Source organism: Tachyglossus aculeatus, chromosome 17 (assembly GCF_015852505.1).
Source record: "Tachyglossus aculeatus isolate mTacAcu1 chromosome 17, mTacAcu1.pri, whole genome shotgun sequence".
NCBI lineage: Eukaryota > Metazoa > Chordata > Mammalia > Monotremata > Tachyglossidae > Tachyglossus > Tachyglossus aculeatus.
Genome location: NC_052082.1, coordinates 226,851 through 251,111, shown reverse-complemented (window position 1 = coordinate 251,111; position 24,261 = coordinate 226,851). Strand labels below are relative to the sequence as shown.

The window sequence follows — 24,261 nt, the reverse complement described above, 5'->3', positions numbered from 1 at the left end:
GTGTGCCAAACGTCAGACCCCCTGAAAGGGGTCTCCTTGAATCCCTCGGACTCGGGGAGCCCAGAGGCTCCAGAGGGCAGATGGACTCCAGTGCGGCAATTACCGGTACCACTGGGTCTGGGCACAAGCCGCACCCTTCGGCCATGTGAACTGAGTTTACCTGACCCCCAGCTGACTTCCAGGGAACAAAGCCAAGTGCACATCAAACAATTCCGAGCCCAAGCTGACATCCCGTCGCCCAAACCTGGACCATCGGTCTCTTTCCTGCACCAGGCCCATTCAGAGCTGCCACGGTAGGTGAAATGGTGGGTCCCACCCGTCCTGCCTGGAAAGGCAGTGTGGGAGGGTGTCAGCCAATACTGGGCACAGGGGGTGGGGGACAGTTCCCTGGGAGAATCTTCCAGAACTTCCAGTCTAACGAGAGAGACAAGCACGAAGATCTAAGATATGGGCTGGAAGTACCCAACTCCAGGCTTAGGCCAAAGATACAATAATAATAATAATAATAGCATTTACTAAGTGCTTACTATGTGCAAAGCACTGTTCTAAGATCTGGGGAGGTTACAAGGTGATCAAGTTGTCACACGGGGGGCTCACAGTCATAATCCCCATTTTCCAGATGAGGTAACTGAGGCACAGAGAAGTTAAGTGACTTGCCCAAAGTCACACAGCTGACAATTGGCAAAGCCGGAATTTGAATACATGACCTCTGACTCCAAAGCCCGGGCTCCTTCCACTGAGCCACACTGCTTCTCTAAAGGCAGGGATGGGAGAAGACGCCCCTCTAAGCAGTAAGCTCCCTCTAGACTGTAATGTAATCTCATTATGGGCAGGGAATGTGTCTACCAACTCTGTTATGGTGTACCTTCCCAAGCATTTAGTACGGTGCTCTCTGCACACAGTAAACACTCAATAAATACCACAGGATGAAGTGGCTGAAGATGAATTCCCACCTTCTTCCCCGTCTCCTCCCTTGGCATCTGGGACCCCCAAATTAAGCTGCTTGGAGTGATTGACTGGTTGATTGATTGAGAAGAAATCCACTCTTTTGGAGAAGTTGAGTCAGGGAGCAGTGTGCCTGCAGGGCAGGACCAGGGCTGTGGACATCCCCGAAAGGCTTGGGGAGGGGGCTGCCTAGTGTCCCCCAGCTAATTGGGCAGGATGTGAATAATAGGGCACCTGCTCGAGCTCTGGCACCGTCCAGCTGCCCCTTTGAGCACTGGGATTTACTGGCCCAGTGGTCGGCTCTTGGGCCACAATGGCTGGTGGTCACAAAGGCAGAGGAATGGAATCTGAGAGGGGCTTTGACCACAGCACCTACTGCTGTAAAACAGGAGAGTTCTTCACCCCTCTTTCCAGAGAACTGGGAGATTTGCTGAAATGCTTAAAGGTCCTTCAAATGGAGGGAGATAGGAGGGAGGGATACGTCCTTTGTTCTGCTGTTGGTTGGCTCACACATTAGACTGCAAAGTTCCTTGAGGGCAGGTGCCATTGGTCTCAAGTGCCTGATACAATGCTCTGCCCATTGGGGAGACTCGATAAATTCTCAGAACCCTGCAAACAATGATTCTTTATTCTACTATAAAACAAGTGTAAAAGTAAACAGAGGGGCAGGAGTGAGAGAACTCTTCACTCTTAAAATTACCTGTTTCTCTCTCTCTCTCTCTCTCTCTCTCTCTCTCTCTCTCTCACACACACACACACACACACACACACACACACACACACACAAAATCTTTGAAAGGAACTGAACAAGGACACTTTAAAGTACAAGTGATGAGATGAGCCAAAAAAGATGAAGGCCTTAAGAGGGCATGTCTTTAGAGCCACTTTAGAGTTGCTTTCCCTGTGGAGGAACAATTTTGGTTTCAGATTTTCTCAAGCAGAGATGTTCATGCCCTTTGCCTGTCGGGTCTGAGGACAAAGAGCCCCCTGCCCCACCATCTCCCTTCAGGCTGCAGCAGACTGCAGGCTTGGTCAACTCTGGAGAGGGCTGCTGACTCCGCATAGTTTTGCTGCTGGGAGAAGGAAGAGGAGGAGGAGAAGGAGGAGGAAGAAGAAAAGGTAGAGGAATAGGGGGAGGCAAGCAAACCGAGAGCTGGGAGTGATTCTGAATATCAAATCCAAAGCCCTAAGAAATTTGGAATGACCAAAGTTACAAAAGGAGAGCAAATAAAGCACGTCAGACTTTTGAAGCCACAAAAATAAATTGCATTGTTTCCTAGAAATATTTTCCCTTCAAAGAGAAGAATGTGCTCAAAATACCATCTGGTGTTCCCTAGACAGAAAGAAAGAGTCTGTGGAGCCGGGGCCCAGCAACTTCCTGACACTGGGGTCCCTCGTGTTAGCGGGAAGGCTGGCTGCTTCTTCAGCGGAGGGTCACCAGCTCTTCTGAAGAGGTGGGGTGGATGGCGATCGTGTTGTCGAAGTCGGCCTTGGTGGCTCCCATTTTCACAGCCACAGCGAAGCCTTGCAGCATCTCGTCACATCCCAGCCCTTGCATGTGTATCCCCACCACCTGCCGATACAGGAGCTTGTTAGTCACAGAACCGCTCAGCTCTACATGCATCACATGCCAGGCCTTGTATGTCTATGCCCTCCACCTGCTAACACGGGAGTCCATTATTCATGGAACCGCTCAGCGCACACTGCAAAATGGGCTATACGCCACCCGCTAAAGCCATTCGGCACATGCGGGCAGCTCACAGCAGCGATGAATGGGTGATGCAGACCAAAATCCCGGCAACCTTCCCGGCCTAAAAAGACCAGGGGGCGAGGGGCAGAGTGAAGAAGGGTGTATTCAGCTTACACTTTCAGGTTAAATTCAGCTGCCTGGCCGCAGAATGTATAATTGTGGAGGCAGGGTCAAAGAAAGCAAATTCATTTCCTGCCATCCTCTGGCATCTGAGGATTTTGCCCGCCAGTTCGCTTTTAGCAGTTTGGCCGGACCCGTGCCCAGCCCAGAGTCACTGCGGGGGGCCATGCTTTGGCCCCCACTGTCTTGGTCATCGTCAGGGGCAGCCCAGCCTCCTGGGGAGTGGGCCACCCCAACCCCAGAAAGTCATTGGATGAAACTGTCTTTGTGCTATAAAGTGCGGCTGCCGTCGGGGTTTGCGACCAATCCCCATAAGCACTGAGGGGCATCTATACTTAAAGACAGACTCAGAGGATGGACACCAGGTGGAAATTATTCCAATTTAATCAATCTGTGGTTCTACACAGCCAGGCCGCAGCCCAGGAAAGGAGGGAGGGCCCTGCTCCTTCCAGATCCCGTAACATGATCGGCGGTCAATGCCCAGCACAATGAACGGCCTGAGGACCGAACGAGAGGGGCAGATTGGGAGGGCCGAGGGGTGGCCATTAACTGCTGGGGTTCTGCACACTGGGCCGGGCTGGGCCATTGGAGGCCGGGTTTGTTGGTAACTACGGTGGCTGCATCGCAGTTATCCTCACTGACCAAATGATAATCAATGAATGGCACTTATTGAGTGTTTACTGTGTGCAGAGCACTGTACTGAACACTTGGGAGAGTACAACAGAGTTTGTAGACGAAATGGGGCCAGCAGCCATAATAACAAAAATAATAATTTTGTTATGGTATTTGTTAAGTGCTTACTTTGTGCCAGGCACCCTACTAAGCGCTGGGGTAGACACCACATTATCAGGTTGTATATATCTACAATTCTACTTATTTATATTGATACCTGTTTACTTGTTTTGATGTCTGTCTCCCCCCTTCTAGACTGTATGCCTGGTGTGGGCAGGGATTGTCTCTATTGCTGAATTGTACTTTCCAAGTGCTTAGTACAGTGCTCTGCACACAGTAAGTGCTCAATAAATACAACTGAATGAATGAATGAAGGTTGGACACAGTCCATGTCCCACATGGGGCTCAGCCTTAATCCCTATTTTTACGGATGAGGTAACTGAGGCACAGAGAAGTGAAATCATCATCATCATCATCAATCGTATTTATTGAGCACTTACTGTGTGCAGAGCACTGTACTAAGCGCTTGGGAAGTACAAGTTGGCAACATATAGTGACAGTCCCTACCCAACAGTGGGCTCACAGTCTAAAAGGGGGAGACAGAGAACAAAACCAAACATACTAACAAAATAAATAGAACAGATATGTACAAGATAAATAAATAAATAAATACATAGAGTAACAAATATGTACAATGAAATGACTTGCCCAAGGTCATCCATCAGACAAGTGTCAGAACTGGGATTAGAACCCAGGTCCTTCTGACTCCCAGCCCCATGCTCTACCCAATAAGCCACACTGCTTCTCATCATGTTCATGATAATAGTGATATCCCAATTCAGGTGTGAGGGTCCTGAATTTTAGGGTCTATCCTGCCTCCTGCTTTTGGGCTCTTTTCTCCTGGCTACCGTTTGGCTCCTTCGCGGGGCTCGAGCTTCGCCCTGGGAGAGCTGCCCCTCATCGGGCCTCAAGCAGCAGCAACATCCAGGCGGCAGCAGCAGCCCCAAGCATCCTAGGGAATGACCTCCGGGGTGTTAAGAGGGGAAGGGCTGAAAACAACCGCTCTCCAGTGACCAGGCAACACCTTTGCAAGCAAAACAAGAATCCTGAGCGGCTCTGTCCTGTGGCAAGCAGGCCAGTTTGCTAAAATCCTCTCGTTGGGAGCCCCGGCCTGCCCTGGCTGCTGCAGCCTCTATGCCCTGGAGGCCCTAGGAGGGGAAGTGGTTGTTACCACAGTCGGATGGGGCTGAGGAGGAGATCTGGAGATCTCTCCAGCTGGGGGGTGCCCGGCCTCAGAGGCCCACCCACAACCACCCCCCGACTGCACAGAAAACTAGTCTCCTTTTTAAAGTGGGCCAGGGCAACGTGCAGAGCCACAAGGACTGAGGATCAAAGCACCTGCCAAGCAGAGGGGAAATCGGCCTCTCCTGACCCAAGGAACAGCTGTGGCCCAATGGTCTAAGCTCTGGGAAGTAGGAACAGGAGAGCTGAACTCTGGCCCGGCCCCCCAAAGTTAGCATTAGAGGAGTGGAGGATGCAGGCTGGGTTGAAGGAGGAGAGTAGCAAGGTGAGGTAGGAGGGGGTAAGGTTACTGAGTGCTTTAAAGCCAATGGTGAGGAGTTTCTGTTTGATCTGGAGGTGGATGGACAACCACTGGAGGGTCTTGAGGACAGGGGAAACACGGCCTGAAAATTTTTGGAGAAAAACTTTCTGGGCAGCACTGGACTGGAGTGACGAGAGACAGGAGGCTAGGAGGTCAGTAAGGAGGGAAAGGATAAGCAACAGGAGTAATGTTCTGGCCATTTGGATGGAAAGGAAAGGGCAGATTTTAGCGCTGTTGTGTGGAACCAACAGGATTTAGTGATGGATTGAATATGTAGATTGAATGAGAGAGAGGAGTCAAGGATAACGCCAAGGTTATGAGCTTGAGAAACAGGAGAGACGCTGGTGCCGTCTACAGTGATGGGAAAGTCAGGGGGAGGACAGGGTTTGGGTGTCAGATGTCATGGGTTCTAATGCCGGCACTGACACTTGTCTGCTGTGTGACTTTGGGCAAGTCACTTAACTTCTCTGGGCCTCGGTTACCTCATCTGTAAAATGGGGATTAAGACTGTGAGCCCCACGTGGAACAACCTGATTACCTTGTATCTGTCCCGGGGCTTAGAACAGTGCTTGGCACAGAGTAAGCCCTTAAGAAATACCATTATTATTATCATTATTATTATTACTGTCATTACAGGACAGGACATTCAAACAGAGATGTCTTGAAGGCAGGAGGAAATGTGAGACTGCAGAAAGGGAAAGAGATCAGGATTGGAAATGAGGATTTGGGTATCATCTGCATAGAGGTGGTAGTTGAAGCCATGGGAGCGAATAAGTTCTACATGGGAGTGGGTGTAGATGGAGACTAGAAGGGGACCCAGAACTGAACCTTGAGGGACACCTACCCTTAGAGGGTGAAAGGCAGAGAAGGAGCTAGAAAAAGAAACTGGGAATGAGTGGCCAGAGAGATGGGAGGAGAACCAGGAAAGGACAGTGTCCTCTACAAGCCGAGATTGGATGTTTCCAGGAGAAGGGGATGGTCGACAGTGTTGAAGGCAGCTGAGAAGTCAAGGAGAATTAGGATAGAGTAAAAGCCACTGGATTTGGCAAGAAGGAGATTATGTGTGACCGTTGAGAGGGCTGTTTCTGTGGAGTGAAGGGGATGGAAGCCAGATTGGAGGGGGTCAAGGAGAGAATTGGAGGAGAAGAGCTTGAGACAGTGGGTGTAAGACAATTCGCTCAAGAAGCTTGGAGAGGAATGGTAGAAGGGAAAAGCGGCGTGGCTCAGTGGAAAGAGCACAGGCTTGGGAGTCAGAGGACATGGGTTCTAAACCCGGCTCTGCCACTTCTCTGCTGTGTGACCTTTGGCAAGCCACTTAACTTCTCTGTACCTCAGGTACTTCATCTGTAAAATGGGTATTAAGTGTAAGCCCCACATGGGACAACCTGATTGCCTTGTATCTACCCCAGCGCTTAGAACAGTGCTCAGCACATAGTAAGCGCTTAACAAACGCCATTATTATTATTACTATTATAAGGGAGCTTGGATGATAACTGGAGGGAGCCATGAGGTCAAGAGAGGGGGTTTTTTTAGGATGGGCAGACATGAGCAGGTTTGAAAGCAGTGGGGAAGAAGCCAATGGAGAGCAAACAAGTGAAGAACGGCAGTTAGAGAGGGGAGAACGGAGGGGGCAAATCACTTAGCTTTTCTGTTTTCCTTCCCTCTTAGACTGTGAGCCCTATGTGGAACAGGGACTGAGTCTGAGCTCATTGTCTTCTATTGATCCCAGTGCTTACCTGAGTGCTTGGTACATAGCAAATACTTAAATACCACAATTGCAATTATTATCGTTTGCTTCAGCATTCACGAGTCCTCCAACAAGACAATAGCAAGCAACAAAAGGAGTCACGGGGCCCCACCATCTCCCGTTAACTCCTGTTCCACTGCCAACACGTCACTTTTTGAGGAGGGGACAGAAGATGGGGTGAAATCAATCAATTGCATTTCTTGAGTACGTACGGTGTACAGAGCACTGAACCAAGAGCTTGGGAGAGTCCAACACAACAGATTTGGTCGACACATTCCCTGCCTACAATGAGCTTTCTTCTCCACTTGTCCCATTTGCTCCGTACCTTTTCCTGGCGACACACACACACCAGTTTCATCACACATTTAGTCTTCCTTCTGGTAACTGCATGGTACATTGGCGTAAAGGAGGTTGAATAGATCTTGACATTTTCTCTTCCGTATTTCGAAACCGCTTCATCTGCAACACACAAAGAGCTGGAGTCGGCTGGGGACCACGCTGGGGAAGAGGTGGGCAGGGGAATCTCGAGGACAAGCCCTTGAGGAGGAGGAGGAGGACCAGGAGGAGGAGCAGGAGATGAAGCACCCAGCCTAGGGCGGCCCAAGAGGCAGGCGGCCCGGCACGGAGGACGACAGGACTGCTCGCGAGGCTGCAAGACCTGAGAGAAACCCGCCCTTGCCAAATGGAGACTTTCGTGGCCAAAATGACCCAGTCCCCAGCGTTCCTTTCCCCTGGCTCCCGGCCTGAGCTCCAGAAAGAAGGACGAGTTGAGGGCACCTCTCAGCGAGCTCCCTCCTGGCGCCTACCTTCCGTGAGCCCCACAGTCCCGATGGGTGGGTGGCTGAAGACCACGGTCGGGATGTTGTCGTAGTCCAGTTTGGAATCTTCTTTGCCTTCAAAGAGTCGATGGGCTAGTTTTCGCCCGGCAGCTATGGCAACTGAAAAGCAAGGTCTCAGATGGGGGATTTCCTCCCGGCTCGGGCGACCGGGCAGGGATCGTTCATCCGTCCACCTGCTCGGGTCAGCGAGCCGTCGGGTCTGGCACTCCCACAGTCGAGGGCCCACTCACAAACTGCAGAGATGAGCAGATCGGAGACCCACGTGCTCACCCATGCAAACGCACGCAACTACTAAAATGCGCTCCGGGACTCCACCTCCCACCCGTGCAACCTCATCAGGTTTAACTGACGTCTTCCCTGAGGCCAAAAGTGAGCGGCTCAGAGACCAAACAGACGTGTTCAAAAAACATGGCCACTGCCGCCATATTGGCTGCTTCTACACCCTGGAGCCTGGAGCCCAGGAGTTGTGCTAGGAGAACTTGATTTCCTCTTTGTCCCCTGAGGAGAAAAGTAAAGCTGGATGGAAACAAGGCTCCAGGGGCCTGGGCGGAGGGGAGGGACCCACCAACTACTTCCAGAGGGAGCCCCAAGCCACTCAGAGGTAGCCAGATATCCCAATTCAGGTGGGAGAGTCCTGAATTGCAAGGTCTATCCTGCCTCCTGCTTTCAGTTTTTCTAGACACATTGGTATTCTCAAGCTTGAAAAGCCTAAAGGGAAAAGAGCAACATTAGCTAAGATACACATCTCAGGTAATACTTAGGGAGAGGAGCAGAAGGGAGGAGGAAAAGAGAAGATGGGGGAGAAGTGCTGCTTCCTGAACCCAAGATGCCGCAGGCCTGGTCGCCGACGGGGGCTGCCCTCCAGGGGAGCCCCCTGACCCTCTGCCTCCCGCGGGACTGAGGGTAGCAAGAGCCCTGCACCATTTTGAAACAAACAGCAGATCCAAAAAGGAAGGGAGAGGGAGAGAGACCCCGCTCCGGCCACTAATTTTAAGTCTTGTCAGCGTTCCTTTGCCGTGACCACCTTCTTGGTCTGGAATCGAATCTCTACCTCCAGAAAGCATATCGACAAGCCCCTCTGAACTCACACCCATAGTCTTGGGCTTAGAGAGTTTCTGGGATTTTAAACCAGAGTCCCCCTTCCTGTGAATTGGACAGTGCCCGTTCTTGTAGCAACCCAGTCTCTTTGGCTCTCCTTCAGCATGGTTTGGGCCCTTTGGCAGGCTGAAGACCAGCCCAGAGGGGCCTCTCTGTGCTCGCTTTCTCCACCTCCCAGCTGGAGTGCCGACAGGTGGTTGTTACCTGGAGTGAGGAGGGCTCTCCCACACACGTCCCCGACGGCGTAGACCCCCCTCCGGTTCGTGTTCTGGAACTCGTCTACGAGAATGTGACCTCTATCGTCTGTCCTGATGCCCTGGGGCAGGGAGGAAATGGCAGGGAAGGAGAGTGAAGCCCAGTTCCTAACAGCTGGACGCCATCCCACATGGCCCGGGCCACGCTTGGCGCATCCTCCATCATCAAAGTGGAAACCACCCGATTCCAGACAGAGCAGGGACAGTAGCCTCAAGGACTGAACAATTACGCATTCGTGCCTTTTGTTTGACTTAAAGACCCAAATGTACATTCAAAGCTGCATTCAATCGTATTTATTGAGCGCTTACCGTGTGCAGAGCACTGTACTAAGCGCTTGGGAAGTACAAGTCGGCAATAAGCTGCAGCCCCAACCTGGCCTTGACCGGACCTCTGCTGGGCCAAGGGTGGCGGGTGACCAGAGCTCCAGGTTCGGCCAGGGCAGGACAAGGGACGGAGGCACATTCTGGCTGCCCCACCCCACGGGCCCTCCCTCGGGAGGGCTGCAAACGTGGAACCTTCAGCACAGCCACAAGCCACATGTGCAGAGAGACACGGGTCATATGCCACGTGACCTGGAAATTCAAAATGTCCCAGGCTATGCTACGGGCCTGGAAACGTTTTGCATTTTCAGGGCTTGCTACCACAGGCATTAGGGCACTGTATCAATAATAATAATAATAGTAATCGGAGTACTTGTCAAGTGCTTACTGTGTGCCAAGCACTGGGCTGAGTGCTTAGGTACAATACCATTGGATGGGCCACGTGACCCCCCCCCCCCCCCCAAAGATCCCTTAACCAGGACAGCGGGCAGTCCCTGGTGCTGCACGCTCCCGAGCTGAACCAGGAGGTTTGGTAGCTGAGCCCGGCGGAGGCAGTTGCTAGGGGATGGGAAGGCCGTCTGCCCATCTAGGCCCAGGGCAGGAATCTCCCCTCCCCACCCACCGCCGCTGCGTGACGCTTCTCCCCCAGCAGTGCTGAGGGGCACGCCTCACCACACGATCCAGGTTCAGGCCCTGGGTGTTCGGGTCCCGGCCGATGGCCCAGAGCAGGCATGTGACGTCCTGGATGATACGGAGGCTGGGATTCCCCCCGGGGACCACGGTAGCCACGGACAATTCCAAGCCAGTGGGGGACTTCCGCACCGCTCCGACCTGACGGCAGAGACGACAAGAAATTGGTCAGGGGGAAACAGAACTAGAGGAAATCAAGATATGGCTTAGCTATCAGAGTTGCTCAAAGTTGGTCAGTCAGCCAGTCAGTTAATGGTATTTACCGAGTGCTTCCTGTATGCAGAGCACTGTACTAAGTGCTTGGGAGGGTACAAAATAACAGACACATTCGTTGCCCACAGTGAGCTTACAGTCTAGAGGGCAAGATTTCAAAGGAAATCTTTATAGCTTCACCTACTCGCCACTGTGTCCCTGCCCGCCTTCCTTTCGCCAGCAGCCCTGTGCCTATTCACCACTGCATCCCTGCCTGCCTATCACCAGGGCAGACCCACACGTGTTCACCACCGTCTCATCCTATCCCGTCTGGACTACTGCATCAGCCTTCTCTCTGATCTCCCATCCTCGTGTCTCTCTCCACTTCAATCCATACTTCATGCTGCTGCCCGGATTATCTTTGTTCAGAAACGCTCTGGGCATATTACTCCCCTCCTCAAAAATCTCCAGTGGCTACCAATCAATCTGCGCATCAGGCAGAAACTCCTCACCCTGGGCTTCAAGGCTGTCCATCCATCCCCTCGCCCTCTCCTACCTCACCTCCCTTCTCTCCTTCTACTGCCCAGCCTGCACCCTCCGCTCCTCCGCCGCTGATCTCCTCACCGTACCTCGCTCTCGCCTGTCCTGCCATCGACCCCCGGCCCACGTCATCCCCCGGGCCTGGAATGCCCTCCCTCTGCCCATCCGCCAAGCTAGCTCTCTTCCTCCCTTCAAGGCCCTGCTGAGAGCTCACCTCCTCCAGGAGGCCTTCCCAGACTGAGCCCCTTCCTTCCTCTCCCCCTCGTCCCCCTCTCCATCCCCCCCATCTTACCTCCTTCCCTTCCCCACAGCACCTGTAGATATGTATATATGTTTGTACATATTTATTACTCTATTTATTTATTTTATTTGTACATATCTATTCTATTTATTTTATTTTGTTAGTACGTTTGGTTTTGTTCTCTGTCTCCCCCTTTTAGACTGTGAGCCCACTGTTGGGTAGGGACTGTCTCTATATGTTGCCAATTTGTACTTCCCAAGCGCTTAGTACAGTGCTCTGCACATAGTAAGCACTCAATAAATATGACTGATGATGATGATGATGATGATGTCCCAGCCTCTGTTTCACCAGAGCAGCCCTGAGACCCTTCACCACTGAGTCCCTGCCTTCCTGTGGCTAGGGAAGCCCGGCACCTGATTGTCACTGGTTCCCCACATGGAGCTCCAGAGAAAAAGCCATCCTGAGAAGCAACACCTGCCCCCAAGGAGCTGCCGGTCTTGGTTAAAGGCTCCCAAACCGAGCTGCACCTTCCCCACAGCAATGGTTCCCCAACTGACCTCCAAGGACCCTGGGGCCCCCAGACGGCCCCACATGGCAAAATGACCCAGAAAGAGAAGCAGCGAGGCTCAGTGGAAAGAGCCCGGGCTGGAGAGTCAGAGGTCATGGGTTTTAATCCCGGCTCTGCCACTTGTCAGCTGTGTGACTTTGGACAAGTCACTTCACTTCTCTGGGCCTCAGTTCCCTCATCTGTAAAATGGGGATTAAGACTGTGAGCCCCATGTGGGACAACCTTGATTACCTTGTATCCCCCCCAGTGCTTAGAACAGTGCTTGGCACATAGTAAGCACTTAACAAATACCAACGTTATTATTATTATTAAAGGGCCATGATGGCCAGCTGAGCATCCGTGCAACCACAAGGACCTCAGCACCGAGGCCTCTTGGGGAGGACTTGACTCCAGCCCCGGGGGTGCATGCGGCACGGCTTACAGGTTCTCGTCCCCGCCTGACGTGTGACCGCTGGGGCATCAGGGAGTCGTGGGCGAGGAGGCAGGCACGGGGGAGGCAGTGCTCACATGCTCTCATCCCCGCCCGTGGTGCTCCCACTGGGATACTGGGGCAAGGAGGTGGGCCGGGGGGTTGCTGCGGCAGCACAGAGTGAGGTACATTCTAGAATTTTACATCTAAAACCCATTTATGGCCAAAGTGATGGTAGCCTGGAGCTGAGAACACCACCACCACCACCACCACCATCACCCCCTGCGGGGGAACAAGCAGAGAACATGAATCGCTCTCTGTACGCGGGCTCCACCGCGAGACCCTGCCCTGGTTGGGCAGCTGCCGCCTCAACAAACCTGAGAATGCTTCAACACCTCGACACCAGCATTCTCCAGCTCTTGGGTGCAGTTTGAACTGATGATGGAATCAAAACTCCTCAGCACCTGGAGGAAAACACATTAGAGTAGAGAAGAAGGCTGGGCCCAATGGGCCCAAGGCCCGTTGCCAACTGTCACAGCCAACTGGCAGGCAGGGCGATGAGGGTGGCTGGCTGCCTGATGGCCAAAATCAGCTACTAGACAGTCCGTCCTCCCCCCGACCCTGCCCTTCCCAGGGTACTGAGAACTAGGTCGGCTCTCCCATTTGAGGGGAACCTCTGGGAGATGGAGTCCCTCCCCAGTCACCTTAGTGTCTCCCACTCCCTCCACGAGGGAGGGAGCCGGGCCCATCCCTCCTAGAAGGCTCCCTTGGCCAGGTGAGCCCCACGAGCAGCCCCAGCTGACTGCTTTCACGATTCAACTGGAACTCGACAGAGCCCTGGGGCGGGGCTGGTGGACCGAGAGCTGAGCCCAAAGCTTCCCGGAGGGGAGGAGGCGGCCACTGCACTGTCTCGGCTGGATCCAGCCAGACCCAGCAGCCACCCTGGCACCATCAAGTGATTCGAACCCCAACGGCGACCGAGAATACCAAGAAATGGTGACTGATGCTGTTTCTGACCATCCAACTGATCTCTGGCAAGCAGAGAAGGAAAATGCCGGAGTTTCTCATGACAGCCTCTGCTTAAGCGGTGGCTTTCCCTCTTCTTGACTTGGAGTGCAAAAAGTACCTCCAGCCTAGGCCCAGGTGGGCTTTGGCTCTGCCTGCCTCGCGGAGGCACCCTCCGATTCTTCCAAGGCACCCTCAGGCCCCGTCAAGGTGCCCTTTGGCCCCCACTAAGGTACCCTCCAATCCTACTGAGACAACCTTCTGCCCCAGCAGCATCAGCAGCAGAACTTGGTCCAGGAGCAGCCCTGGGGCAGTAGTGGCTGGGCTCTGAGGTGGGCGGCTGGGTGCTCTGAACCCCCACAATCCTGGGCCTTTTCCCAGACCAAGTTCTGGTGCCCGTTAGGCAGCGGGGTGGGAGCGGGGGCTGGGGGCGGGGCGGGTGGGCAGGAAGGGGGGCGTTAAAGGATGCTGTGCTGCCCCTTGTCCTGGCTACCTTGTCATGGCGGATGATCAGGGTCGTCTGGGAGCCCAGGGCCGATAGGATGCCGGCAATCTCCACGGCGATGTATCCAGCCCCAACGATCACGCTGCGCCTGGAACCAAGTCCGGCAGTCACCAGAAGAATCATCATCATCATCAATCGTATTTATTGAGAGCTTACTATGTGCAGAGTACTGTACTAAGCGCTTGGGAAGTACAAATTGGCAACATATAGAGACAATAAGAATGTCTCAAAGGCCTCACCGGGGGCAAGGGGAGGCAGTAGATAGAGCGAGCTGGCACGGAGGGAGGGTCAGGGAGGGGAACGGGCAGAAGGATGGGGGCACCCTGCCACTGCTCCCCTACCCAAGCACCCCGGCATTCTGCACCCCTCCCTCCCCTGCCCCAGCTGCTGCTGGACGCTAATTGGTCATGAGGCTCACAGGGGATACACACGACTTTCTGACAACTCCCACCACTGCTGCGTTGGGAGCAGAGATTAAAGAGCCGTGAGTGCACTGCTGCAGACAGCCCAGCATGGAGCACCGCAATCCAGAGAGGAATGGCTCTCTGAGCAGAAGTATCCTAATAAGGCTTCGGTCCCGAGGCAACCAGAGCCAATCCAACAACCTGAGACACAGGCGTCGCCCAAGACCACACGACAAGGGCCAGTCTGTGCCTGTGCACAAACAGCCAGAACCGTGGGTCCCCTTCAGCCTTCCTAGTTGCACCGCACCCAAAGGAGAGAATTTTGCCATCAATAGCATCATCGCCTTTGAGAACAAAGGGTGGCTGTCGATATCGAGATTTATGGGTCATCTGACCACCTGAGTGACGGAGGTAAAGGATAAACTCTAGTCGCACCCAGGGAGTTGGCCCTGATGATCGTGGGGGTCCTACAGGGAACCAAGTGCAAGTTTGCAAGATCTAAAACTCAGCTGGCTCAATAATAATAATAATAATAATAATAATAATAATAATGGCATTTATTAAGCGCTTACTATGTGCAAAGCACTGTTCTAAGTGCTGGGGAGATTACAAAGTGATCAGGTTGTCCCACGGGGGGCTCACAGTCTTAATCCCCATTTTACGGATGAGGTAACTGAGGCACAGAGAAGTGAAGTGACTTGCCCGAAGTCACACAGCTGACAGTTGGCGGAGCCGGGATATGAACCCACGTCCTCTGACTCCAAAGCCTGTGCTCTTTCCACTGAGCCACACTGCTTCTCACACTGCTCAAAAGGGTAGACTCCCCCCCGGCCCCAGTTGACAAGGCCATGGCAGAACTGACATTGGTCCAAGGCCAAAGAATGGGTTAACAGGAACTGGGCAGAAGTCAGCAGTCTTTCCTGACAACTTGGCTTGCCCGCAGCACCAGAAGTCCCAGACAGAGAAGCTGGAGGAGTCGTGGGGAGCCAGGTGGAGGTGGCACTGGGCAGGGCCTCCCAGCACTGGGCTCCTTGCAGGGGAGCCAGGCATATCTGGGATCCTCAGCCTGGGGACACCCGGTCATACAACAGAGCCACGGGCAGGAGAGGCTGGGCCTGGAGACAGGATCCAGGCTCTTCTGCCTGGCTTAGAATTGTACGGGCTCAACTTGTTAAACGTGCAGCACTTCTCTATTCGCCAGCCCAAAGGTCAGAACTGCCTCAGTTTGGGGGAAGCACTTGCCCCCGCTGGATGTACCAGGCCTTGTTGCTGGGCAGCACCCTGTCCTCTTGTGTCAGTGCACACTACTGTGGGGGTCGGGCAGGAACACAGCCACATCCCCAACAGAGCAGGTGAGCCCCCAGCTGTGTTCCAGTCTTACAGCTGGGCTGAGCTCTCCAACTGCCACCCCCAACCCAGCTGGGGCACCTCAGGGCACTGGATGCAGCTGGCACTCCCTGGCCTTTCAGGTTGCTGCAAGTGGGGCAGCGTTCCCAGAGGGGCAATGGCCAGGAAGTTGGGGTTCCCTACTTCCACAACCCTCTGAAGGGGTTTTGTGAAGAAAACCCCAGGAACTGGAGCCAATCATTTCCCCGTCCTGAACCCAAATTATGGACCCACAGGACCCCCAGAGCCATGAAGAACGAGCTCTCCCAATCTTGAGCCTGCCTTGGAGGAGTTTACCTGGGCAAGTCTTCCAGTTCAAAGAATCCATCGCTGGTGATTCCCAAACTGGCACCTGTGAAAACAAAATACATTTCTCTCCTGAAGGCCACACTTCAGCTCTACAGACACCCGAACATCCTGCTGAAAAAACTTCAGTCAAGGAGCTGCTGGCTGGCTAAGCAAGCGGCCATCCAAGTTGCTTCCTCAGTCACGTGGGTCTTGCAGACAGTACGGACAGACAAGCTCGGATCAAGCAAGCAGGAAAGAAAGAAAGTGGTTGGATGGATTTTGCTTGCTGTCTCCTATTTGGGAGGAGAGAGGGCAGGCCCCACCTAATATATATATATATATATATATATATGTGTATATGTGTGTGTGTGTGTGTGTGTGTGTGTGTGTGTGTGTTGGGGCGGAGAGTTCTAAGTGGGCAGGGTGAGTGGATGCAAGGTAAGCAGGCCGGGTTCCTCGCCTCCAGACCCTCACCTGGGATTTGCTGTTCGCTGGGAAGCGACGGCAGGCCTCCCGTGGCAATGAGAATGTGAGGTGCACTGTACTTGCTGCCATTCACCTCAACTGTAGGCTCCGGGTCACTGGTGAACGTCGCGTGGCCTCGAATGATGTCTATGTGAGACTGGAAAAGCAGAGTCACGGAGGAAGCCAGCAATGAAAGTCACCACTTAGAATGATCCACCTTTCAGGTTCTTTGCTCAGGGTTTGGTACCTGCATCATTTTGCATCAGGCTGCCTTCCTGCATCACAGCACCTAGGAAGCTCTTGATCCCAAGAGGCAGAACGGGAACCAGAACCAAGCACCGCAAACAGCACTTGCAAAAGGGCAGCTAACAGGGCCCAGGATGGTGGGGGCAATGGTCAGCCTGACACACGGACATGGCAATCACAGCCGCTCAGGGAGGTCAGCCTGACACATGCACACAGTAATCACAGCCGCTCACTGAGATCAGCCTGACACCCATACATACACACACTCTCCTCTCTCTCTCTCTGTAATCACAACCGGTCACAGCATCTAGGACTTGGAAGACATGAACAGGCAGCCCTCCTGGGGTCAATGAGAGCCACGTGTGGGTGGCTCCATCTGAGCTGCATTGTTGAACATCTCACCTAAGTTTTTCTGGGTTGTGTTATTATTATTATTATTTTTGTTAGTAGTAGTAGTAATACTGATAATAATAATAATAATAATAATGCTGCTGCTGATGATGGCATTTTTTACGTGCTGTGCCAAGCACTGGGTTAGATATAACACATCAGGTTGGACAGAGTCCCTGTGCAACGTGACTGGGCTTTCACCTCCCTCCTTCCTCCTCGCCATTCCAGCTGTACTTGTGGAGTGCTGGACGGGGGCCAGGATGATTCCTCATCTCTGTCAGAGTTTGCCCCATCTGCCTGCACCCCTCCCACTGGACGGGCAGCAGCCCAGGAGGCGACCAGTGGGACCTGAGCAAAGGGCAGCACGCCGGTAGCACATCTCAGCGGCAGCACCTCCCACAAGCAGCCCCCACCCACCTCTTCTGCATCGAGTGTTTCGTGGCCAGTAACTCTCCAGAGACACAGGACCAAAGTGGACATAATCATAAATCTGTGGGGCCATCCTGCAGCCGGGGGGCTTGGGGAGGGAAGTCCACAGAATGCAGAAACAGGCAGGAGGGAGGATAGGGTCAAAATCCCTGGTAGAATGAAAGGTGGCAGGCAAGGGGAAAGGGGAGAAAGACAGGCGGGGGTTGGTGTTAGCTCGTTGTGGGCAGGCAATGTGTCTGCTAACTCTGTTGTACTCTCTCAAGCGCTTAGTACAGTGCTCTGCACACAATAAGTGCTCAATAAATACCATAGATAATGATGAAGGGAAGAGAAACCACAATTACCTGCCTCCTCTCTGGAGCTCCCTGACCAGGGCCCACACAAGGGTGTTTCTGCACTGGCATGTCCCTTCCGGATGGGCTTCAGCCCCTGATGCCCGCTGGGCATCAATGGAGGTGAGGGATTGAGGGGAGAGTGACTCTGACACTCCCCCACAAGCCTCATTCTTTCTCAGCTGTAGGGCACGTTTGGCCTTGGCCCAGACATACCCGTGATTCCAGAATTCTCTGGCTCCTGAGGAAGAAAGATGGTGTGGAGGCCCAGCATGGAGGCAGGGGCTGGAGAAGGGTTGGACAGCAAGACAGAAAGAAGGAGGAGGAGATGCATAGGCCAAAAAGGAGTGATCTGGAGTCTCTAGGCAGGACGAACGTTTGTTTCTTGTTTCACACAGGGTCGCTGTCCCCCAGCCAAGCAACACACCAAGAAAGCTGAGTAGAGCTGTCAGAGGGGGCCCCGCTGAAACCAGGACATTTGGAGAAACCAGCCCTGATCCCTAGAAGATGGGGGTGAGCAAGGATAATGATGATGATGGTATTTGTTAAGCGCTTACTATGTGCCAAGCACTGTTCTAAGCACTGGGGTAGATACAATAATAATAATAATAATAATGGTATTTGTTAAATGCTTACTATGTGCAAAGCACTGTTCTAAGCGCTGGGGGACTACAGGGTAATCAGGTTGTCCCACGTGGGTCTCACAGTCTTAATCCCTATTTTACAGATGAGGGAACTGAGGCACAGAGAAGTGAAGTGACTTGCCCAAAGTCACACAGCTGATAAGTGGCAGTGCTGGGATTAGAACCCACGACCTCTGACTCCCAAGCCGGGGCTCTTTCCACTAAGCCATGCTGCTTCTCTGGATGACGATCCAACCCTAATCCTGTCAGAAGCCCACATCGATCCCTGCTCTCATCTCTACCCTCAGACTGGCAGTTCCACTCCGGGTGCCCACGGGCCGGTGGGCAGGCTGGCTGGTCCCAGATGAGCCGCCAGCCCAGGCATGCAAGTCTGGGCACTCTGTCCCACAACCAGAGCTGGGAAGGCCAGATATTGGAGCGAAATCCCTTTTGGCTTTGATTTTGGTTCTTCATTTAACCAGCTGGCGCAACCTAGGCCGCAAGGTAAGCTATCTCGGGGCCAGATGTGGGCTGGGGCTCAGAGCCAGGACCCGCCAGGACACCCGGGGTCACCCGGGGTCACTGGCCGGCTGTTGGCGGGGGCGCATGCTGACTGGGGTTTGAGGTCAGGAGCCACCTGGGGGAGTTGCATTGGGTCAGAAATGGAGGGAGTAGTTCAGTGCCTCAACTCCCATCCCCTTTCCTCCTCTTCTCGCTCCTCCCACTCTCAAGTTTTCCCACCAAGGAGTTTCACCTGGGGCGAGGGGCAGTTGTGAGGAGGGGATGGGGAAAGAGAAGCAGGAGGGCCAAACATCTTGGATGTCTCAGCCCCACACTAGCAGGGGAGGGAAAGGACTAACAGATATTGTCAATTTCTCTGATTTTACAGCCCCGGTCCCCAGGGGTGCTAGAGGCAGGCAAAATTTTGGTAGCTTCTTACAAGGCTGCCCTAAAGGGTTTTTCCCCAGTGGAAGGCTTAAAGACGCCCCATCCAAATACGGAGCCTCGGACAGAACTGGCCCGTTGAAGCGGGCAATGGGCGACTGAGATCAGAATTCACTCAAGGGTACGTTGACTGAATCCATTTGAGGAACCTGTCCCTCCAGCCCCTCCATCTCTTGCCCCTAATGACCTGACCATGCACTTTATTGAGAAAACTGAAATCATCAGGCATGATCTCCTTAAAATCTCCCGTTTCTCTCCAGTCTCTACCTTCTCCTGCCCCTTTGACTCTCCCATCTTTCCCAGCAGTATCTCAAGAGATCTCCTGCCTTTTCTCAAAATCCACCCCCACCGCCTGCATTTCTGATCCCATCCCTTCACACCTTCAAAACACTTGCCCTCTCCTTTCTCCCCTTCCTGACATCCATCTTCAAATGTTCACTCTCCAATGGCTTCTTTCCCACTGCTTTCAAAAAGCTCATGTCTCCCTTATCCTAAAAAAAAGACATCTCGTTACTCCACAACTCCTTCCAGTTATGCCATCTTCCTCCTACCATTCCTCTCCAAACTCCTTGAGAGTTGTCTATGCCCGCTGCCTCCACTGCCTCTTCTCTCCAATTCTCTCCTTGACTCCCTCCAATCTGGCTTCCAGCCCCTTCACTCCACCAAAACTGCCCTCTCAACGGTCACTGATGATCTCCTTCTTGCCAAATACAACGGCCTTTTCTCCATCCTAATCCTCCGTGAGCTCTCAGGTTCCTTTAACACTGTCGACCACCCCTTTCTCCTGGAAATATTATCCAATCTCAGCTTCACTGACAATGTCCTCTCCTGGTTCTCCTCCTATCTCTCCGACTGCTCTTTCTCAATCTCTTTCACAGGCTCCTCCACTGCCTCTCACCCCCTAACTGTTCAGTTCTGGATCCCCTTTTATTCTCCATCTACACTCTCCTGGAGACCTCATGCACTCCCTTGGCTTCAAATACCAACCATCTCTATGCGGATGATCCCCAAATTTACCCCTCCAGCCCTGACCTCTCTCCTTCTCTGCAGTCTTGCGCTTCCTCCTACCTTCAGGTCATCTCTCCTTGGATGTCCTGCTGACTCCTCCAACTTAACATGTCCAAAGCAGGACTCCTTATCTTCCCACTTAAAACCTGTCCTCCCCATCACTGTAGACAGCAACACCATCCTCCGTCTCACAAGCCCTTAACTTTGATATTATCATCGGCTCATCTCTCTCACTCAACCCCTATATTCAATCTGTCACTAAATTCTGCCGCTACAACCTTCACAACATTGCTAAAATCCTCCCTTTCCTCTCCTACTGCCACGTTAATCCAAGCCTTTATCCTGTCCCGCCTTGATTACTACTTCAGCCTCCTTGCTGACCTCCCTACCTCCTAGCTCTCCCCATTTCAGTCCATACTTCACTCTCCTGCCCAGATCATCTCTCTACAAAACTGTTCAGTCCACGTTGCCCCACTCCTCAAAACCCTCCAGTGGTTGTCCATCCACCTCTGCAGCAAACGGAAACTCCTTACCACACTAAAGGCTTTAAAGCACTCAATCGTCTTGCTCTCTTCTACCTTACCTCCCTGATTTCCTACTACAACCCAAACCATTCACTTCAATTCTCTAATGCCAACCTACTCACTCTATATCGTCTTCCTCGCCACCAACCCCTTGCCCACATCCTGCCTCTGGCCCAGAAATGCCCCCACCTTCATATCTGACAGACCACCATGCTATCCCCACCTTCAAGCAATGTAGCCAAGTGGAAAGAGCTCAGGCTTGGGAATCAGAAGACCTGGGTTCTAATCTCGGCTCTGACACATCTGCTGTGTGAGCTAAGGCAAGCCACTTACCTTCATTGTGCCTGTTACCCCTTCTGTAAAATGGGGATTATATCCTACTCTCTCCTACTTAGACTATGAACTCCATGTGGGACAGAGACTTTGTCCAACCTAACTTGCATACACCTCAATACTTAGAATGGTGCTTGGCACATAGTAAGCACTTAACAATTACCATAATAATAATAATTATTATTATCATTCAAAGCCATGTTAAAAGCACAATTCTTCCAAGAGGGCTTCCATGACTACGCAGCCCTCAATTCCTCCTCTCCTACTCTACCGCAGCTGCTAAGAGAAGCAGCTGTGGCTCAGTGGAAAGAGCACGGGCTTTGGAGTCAGAGGTCATGGGTTCGAATCCCAGCTCTGCCACTTGTCAGCTGTGTGACTTTGGGCAAGTCACTTAACTTCTCTGGGCCTCAGTTACCTCATCTGGAAAATGGGGACTAAGACTGTTAGCCCCACGTGGGACAACCTGATAACCTTGTATCTACCCCAGTGCTTAGAACAGTGCTTTGCACGTAATAAGCACTTAACGAATACCATTATTATTAGTAGTATTATTACCGCCCTTGCACTTGGATTTGCTCCCTTTATTCATCCCACCCTCAGCCGCACAGCACTTATGTACTACACGTCCATAATTCACTTACTTATATTAATGTCTGTCTCCCTCTCTAGGCTCTAAGCTGTGGAGGGCAGGGAATGGGCCTACCAACTCTGTTATATCGTACTCTTCCAAGCACTTGTGCAGTGCTCTACACACAGTAAGTGCTCAGTAAATATGATTGATTGATTAAACCACAGTCATTGGGAAACAGGAGAAGCAGTGTGGCCTCATGGAAGGATTTCAGGACTGGAAGTCAGAGGACCTGAGTTCTAATCCTTTCACTGCCACTGGCGTGTTATGTGACTTTAGGTAAGTCACTTCACTTCTCTGTACTTCAGTTTCCTCCTCTGTAAAAATGGGGCTAAGATACCCATCTTCCTTCTCCCTTACATTGCCCCGTGTGGGACAGGGACTCTGTCCAGTTTGTTAACCTCGTATATACCACGGTGTTTAGTAGAGTGCTTGGCACAGAGTAGGCCCTGAACAAATACCAGTCATCATCACCATCATTATCAACGAGGGCACTGTCAGTGCCCACATCCACACTGTGCTCAGCAGCCTCGGCAAGCCCAGAGGCAGGAGAACTTAACTCACAGAGGCAAAAGTTCCCGCTCCAACCCTCAAGCCGTTGGATGCCACCCACCAACCAGATGCCTCCGCCCACCCCTAGCTAGACCGGCACCGCCAAAGGGGCTGCTATAGCCAAAGTCTACAGCCCCAAGACAGAGAGTCTGACTCCTTTCTCAAACAGGCCAGAGTCTCCGCTTACAAACCTTGATGAGGTTGTTTTGATAGATGGAATTCAGTCGACTCACATAGGCGTCCCGCTTTTCTTTAATCACTCTGCAATGAAACCAAAGTTGCTCCGGGGGCCTGGGCTCTGCTGGCCTGGCCGGAGGCTTGGACGGACCCCGACCTGCGATGGCCCAGGGGCGGCCGCCGGAAAGGAGAGGGAGACGCTGACACCCACCCAGATCCAGACCCCAGCCCGGACCCCAGCCCGCCCCATTGCCTGAACCACCTGCCCTGCCCCGGGGGAGTGGTCCTGGGACACTCTCATCTTGGTGTGGCTGCCACCTGTCACACCGCCCCCCCCAGTCCTCCCCCACGCCTGCTCCTGTCAATGGTCTCCCAGCCCCTCCGGGAGTGGCCTTCCAGCTGGCTGACAGCAGAAACCCTCATGGAGCTCAGGGACCTCAGGCTACAGTGCTTCAACCCCAGAGGGGGAAATTCAGTATAGGTGGTGCCATTTGGGCACAAGGCCCAGGCAGGTCAGAGCCCTTCAAGGCCAGGCTGGGGCCATATCCTCCCTGCACAGGCTACTTAACACTGCTCTGCAGTGAGACAACGCACAAGTCACTAAACCTCTTGGGGCCTCAGTTTTCTCCTCTGTAAAATGGAGATAAGACACCTGCTCTCCCTTCCTCTCCCTCAGATTTGAGCCCTGCGTGGGACAGAGACCATGTCCCATCTGATTATCCGTATCTACCCCAGAACCTGGCACCTGGTAAACACTTAATAAAAGTGTTGATAATCATTCTTTTGGAGTAGTTCAAGATGCTGGGAGGATCTGGCTTCCCAATAGCCTCGAGTTTTAATTTCCTTTTCACCATCTGTCTATCCAACTCAATGCCCCTGTGGAGTTTGGGGTGAAATGGGGGCTCAGAGCAGCTTGGAGAAGGGCCCGGGGTCATCCTGGCTACCCACGCCCCCCACCCCCCACCCCCGACCACCCTCTTCTAGAGAGAAAATGCCCCACTGACCCCAGCCGTCAGGCCCCGCTATCCCTGCAGTGAGCCAGCAGCTGCGGCGCCATCCTCTAGGACACGTTCCCGCCCATAACCCTGCCTGGCCACTGGCCTGTGCCCCACAGAGCAAGCCAGCAAGGGGGGCCCCCGCTCACCGCCAATCGAATTTCGGATCGCAACTTTGAAAACCGTAGTCCACCTGGTCGTGCATGAATTCTGAGTGGACGGCCGTATTCCACATCACCTGGGAAGAGGGACGGGAAACGGGCAGGCTCTCAGTCCAAGCTGCCCCGAGTCCGGCACCGATAACGGACACTCAGAAGACACCGAATTTGACATTCAAAATACTTGACTTTAAAAAATGAAAAACAGCTCGACCCAACTCTGGAAACGTGACTGAGGCGACTGATCTGAGGAAATGGCTTGGCCTATGCCAATCACCTGGGAGGTGCTCGCCCTGTTCCGGCTCCCCCTCGGGCGATGGGCCTGTCACAACCCCAGGGACCGACAGGACCTGGATCCCACTGCTGGCCGCAAGTGGCCTGATGCTCAGGAAATGAAATGCTCGGCCTCCAGGTCAGGAAAAGACCGCTAAGTGGGAGCCAGAGTAACCCTGAGAGAAGGTTTGTGGCTAGGTCAGTCAATCAGTCAGTCTTATTTATTGAGCGCTTGCTCACTGTTTGCAGAGCACTCTACTAAGTGCTTGGGAGAGTACTACACAACAACAGACACATTCCCTGCCATAATGACCTTGCAGTCTAGAGGGGGAGACACACATTCATAAAAATAAATAAATTACAGGTATGTACATAAGTGCCGTGGGGCTGGGAAGGCGGGGTGATGAATGAAGGGAGCAAGTCAGGGCAACGTGGAATGGAGAGGGAGAAGAAGAAAGGAGGGCTTAGTCAGGGAAGGCCTTTTGGAGATGTGCCTTCACTAACACTTTGCAGAGGGGGAAAGTAATTGTCTGTTGGATTTGGGGAGGGAGGGCGTTCCAGGCCAGAGGAAGGACGTGGGCAAGAGGTCGGTGGTGAGATAGATAA

The 24,261-nt window shown here is 53.0% G+C and overlaps 1 protein-coding gene across 1 annotated transcript in view; it reads right to left on the bottom strand.

The window, feature by feature from the left end:
- Positions 1 to 1,554: 1,554 nt before the first annotated feature.
- The window catches only part of GSR (glutathione-disulfide reductase), a 32,133-nt gene continuing 9,426 nt past the window's right edge, over positions 1,555 to 24,261 (bottom strand). The window contains exons 3-13 of the mRNA XM_038759423.1: positions 23,374 to 23,462; positions 22,244 to 22,313; positions 16,052 to 16,199; positions 15,587 to 15,641; positions 13,488 to 13,587; positions 12,367 to 12,453; positions 10,022 to 10,180; positions 8,979 to 9,090; positions 7,644 to 7,775; positions 7,163 to 7,296; positions 1,555 to 2,518 (exon numbers count right to left, since the gene is read on the bottom strand). Of these exons, the coding sequence (XP_038615351.1) occupies positions 2,369 to 2,518; positions 7,163 to 7,296; positions 7,644 to 7,775; positions 8,979 to 9,090; positions 10,022 to 10,180; positions 12,367 to 12,453; positions 13,488 to 13,587; positions 15,587 to 15,641; positions 16,052 to 16,199; positions 22,244 to 22,313; positions 23,374 to 23,462 (1,236 nt within the window). The 3' untranslated portion in view covers positions 1,555 to 2,368. The remainder of the gene's footprint in view (positions 2,519 to 7,162; positions 7,297 to 7,643; positions 7,776 to 8,978; positions 9,091 to 10,021; positions 10,181 to 12,366; positions 12,454 to 13,487; positions 13,588 to 15,586; positions 15,642 to 16,051; positions 16,200 to 22,243; positions 22,314 to 23,373; positions 23,463 to 24,261) is intronic.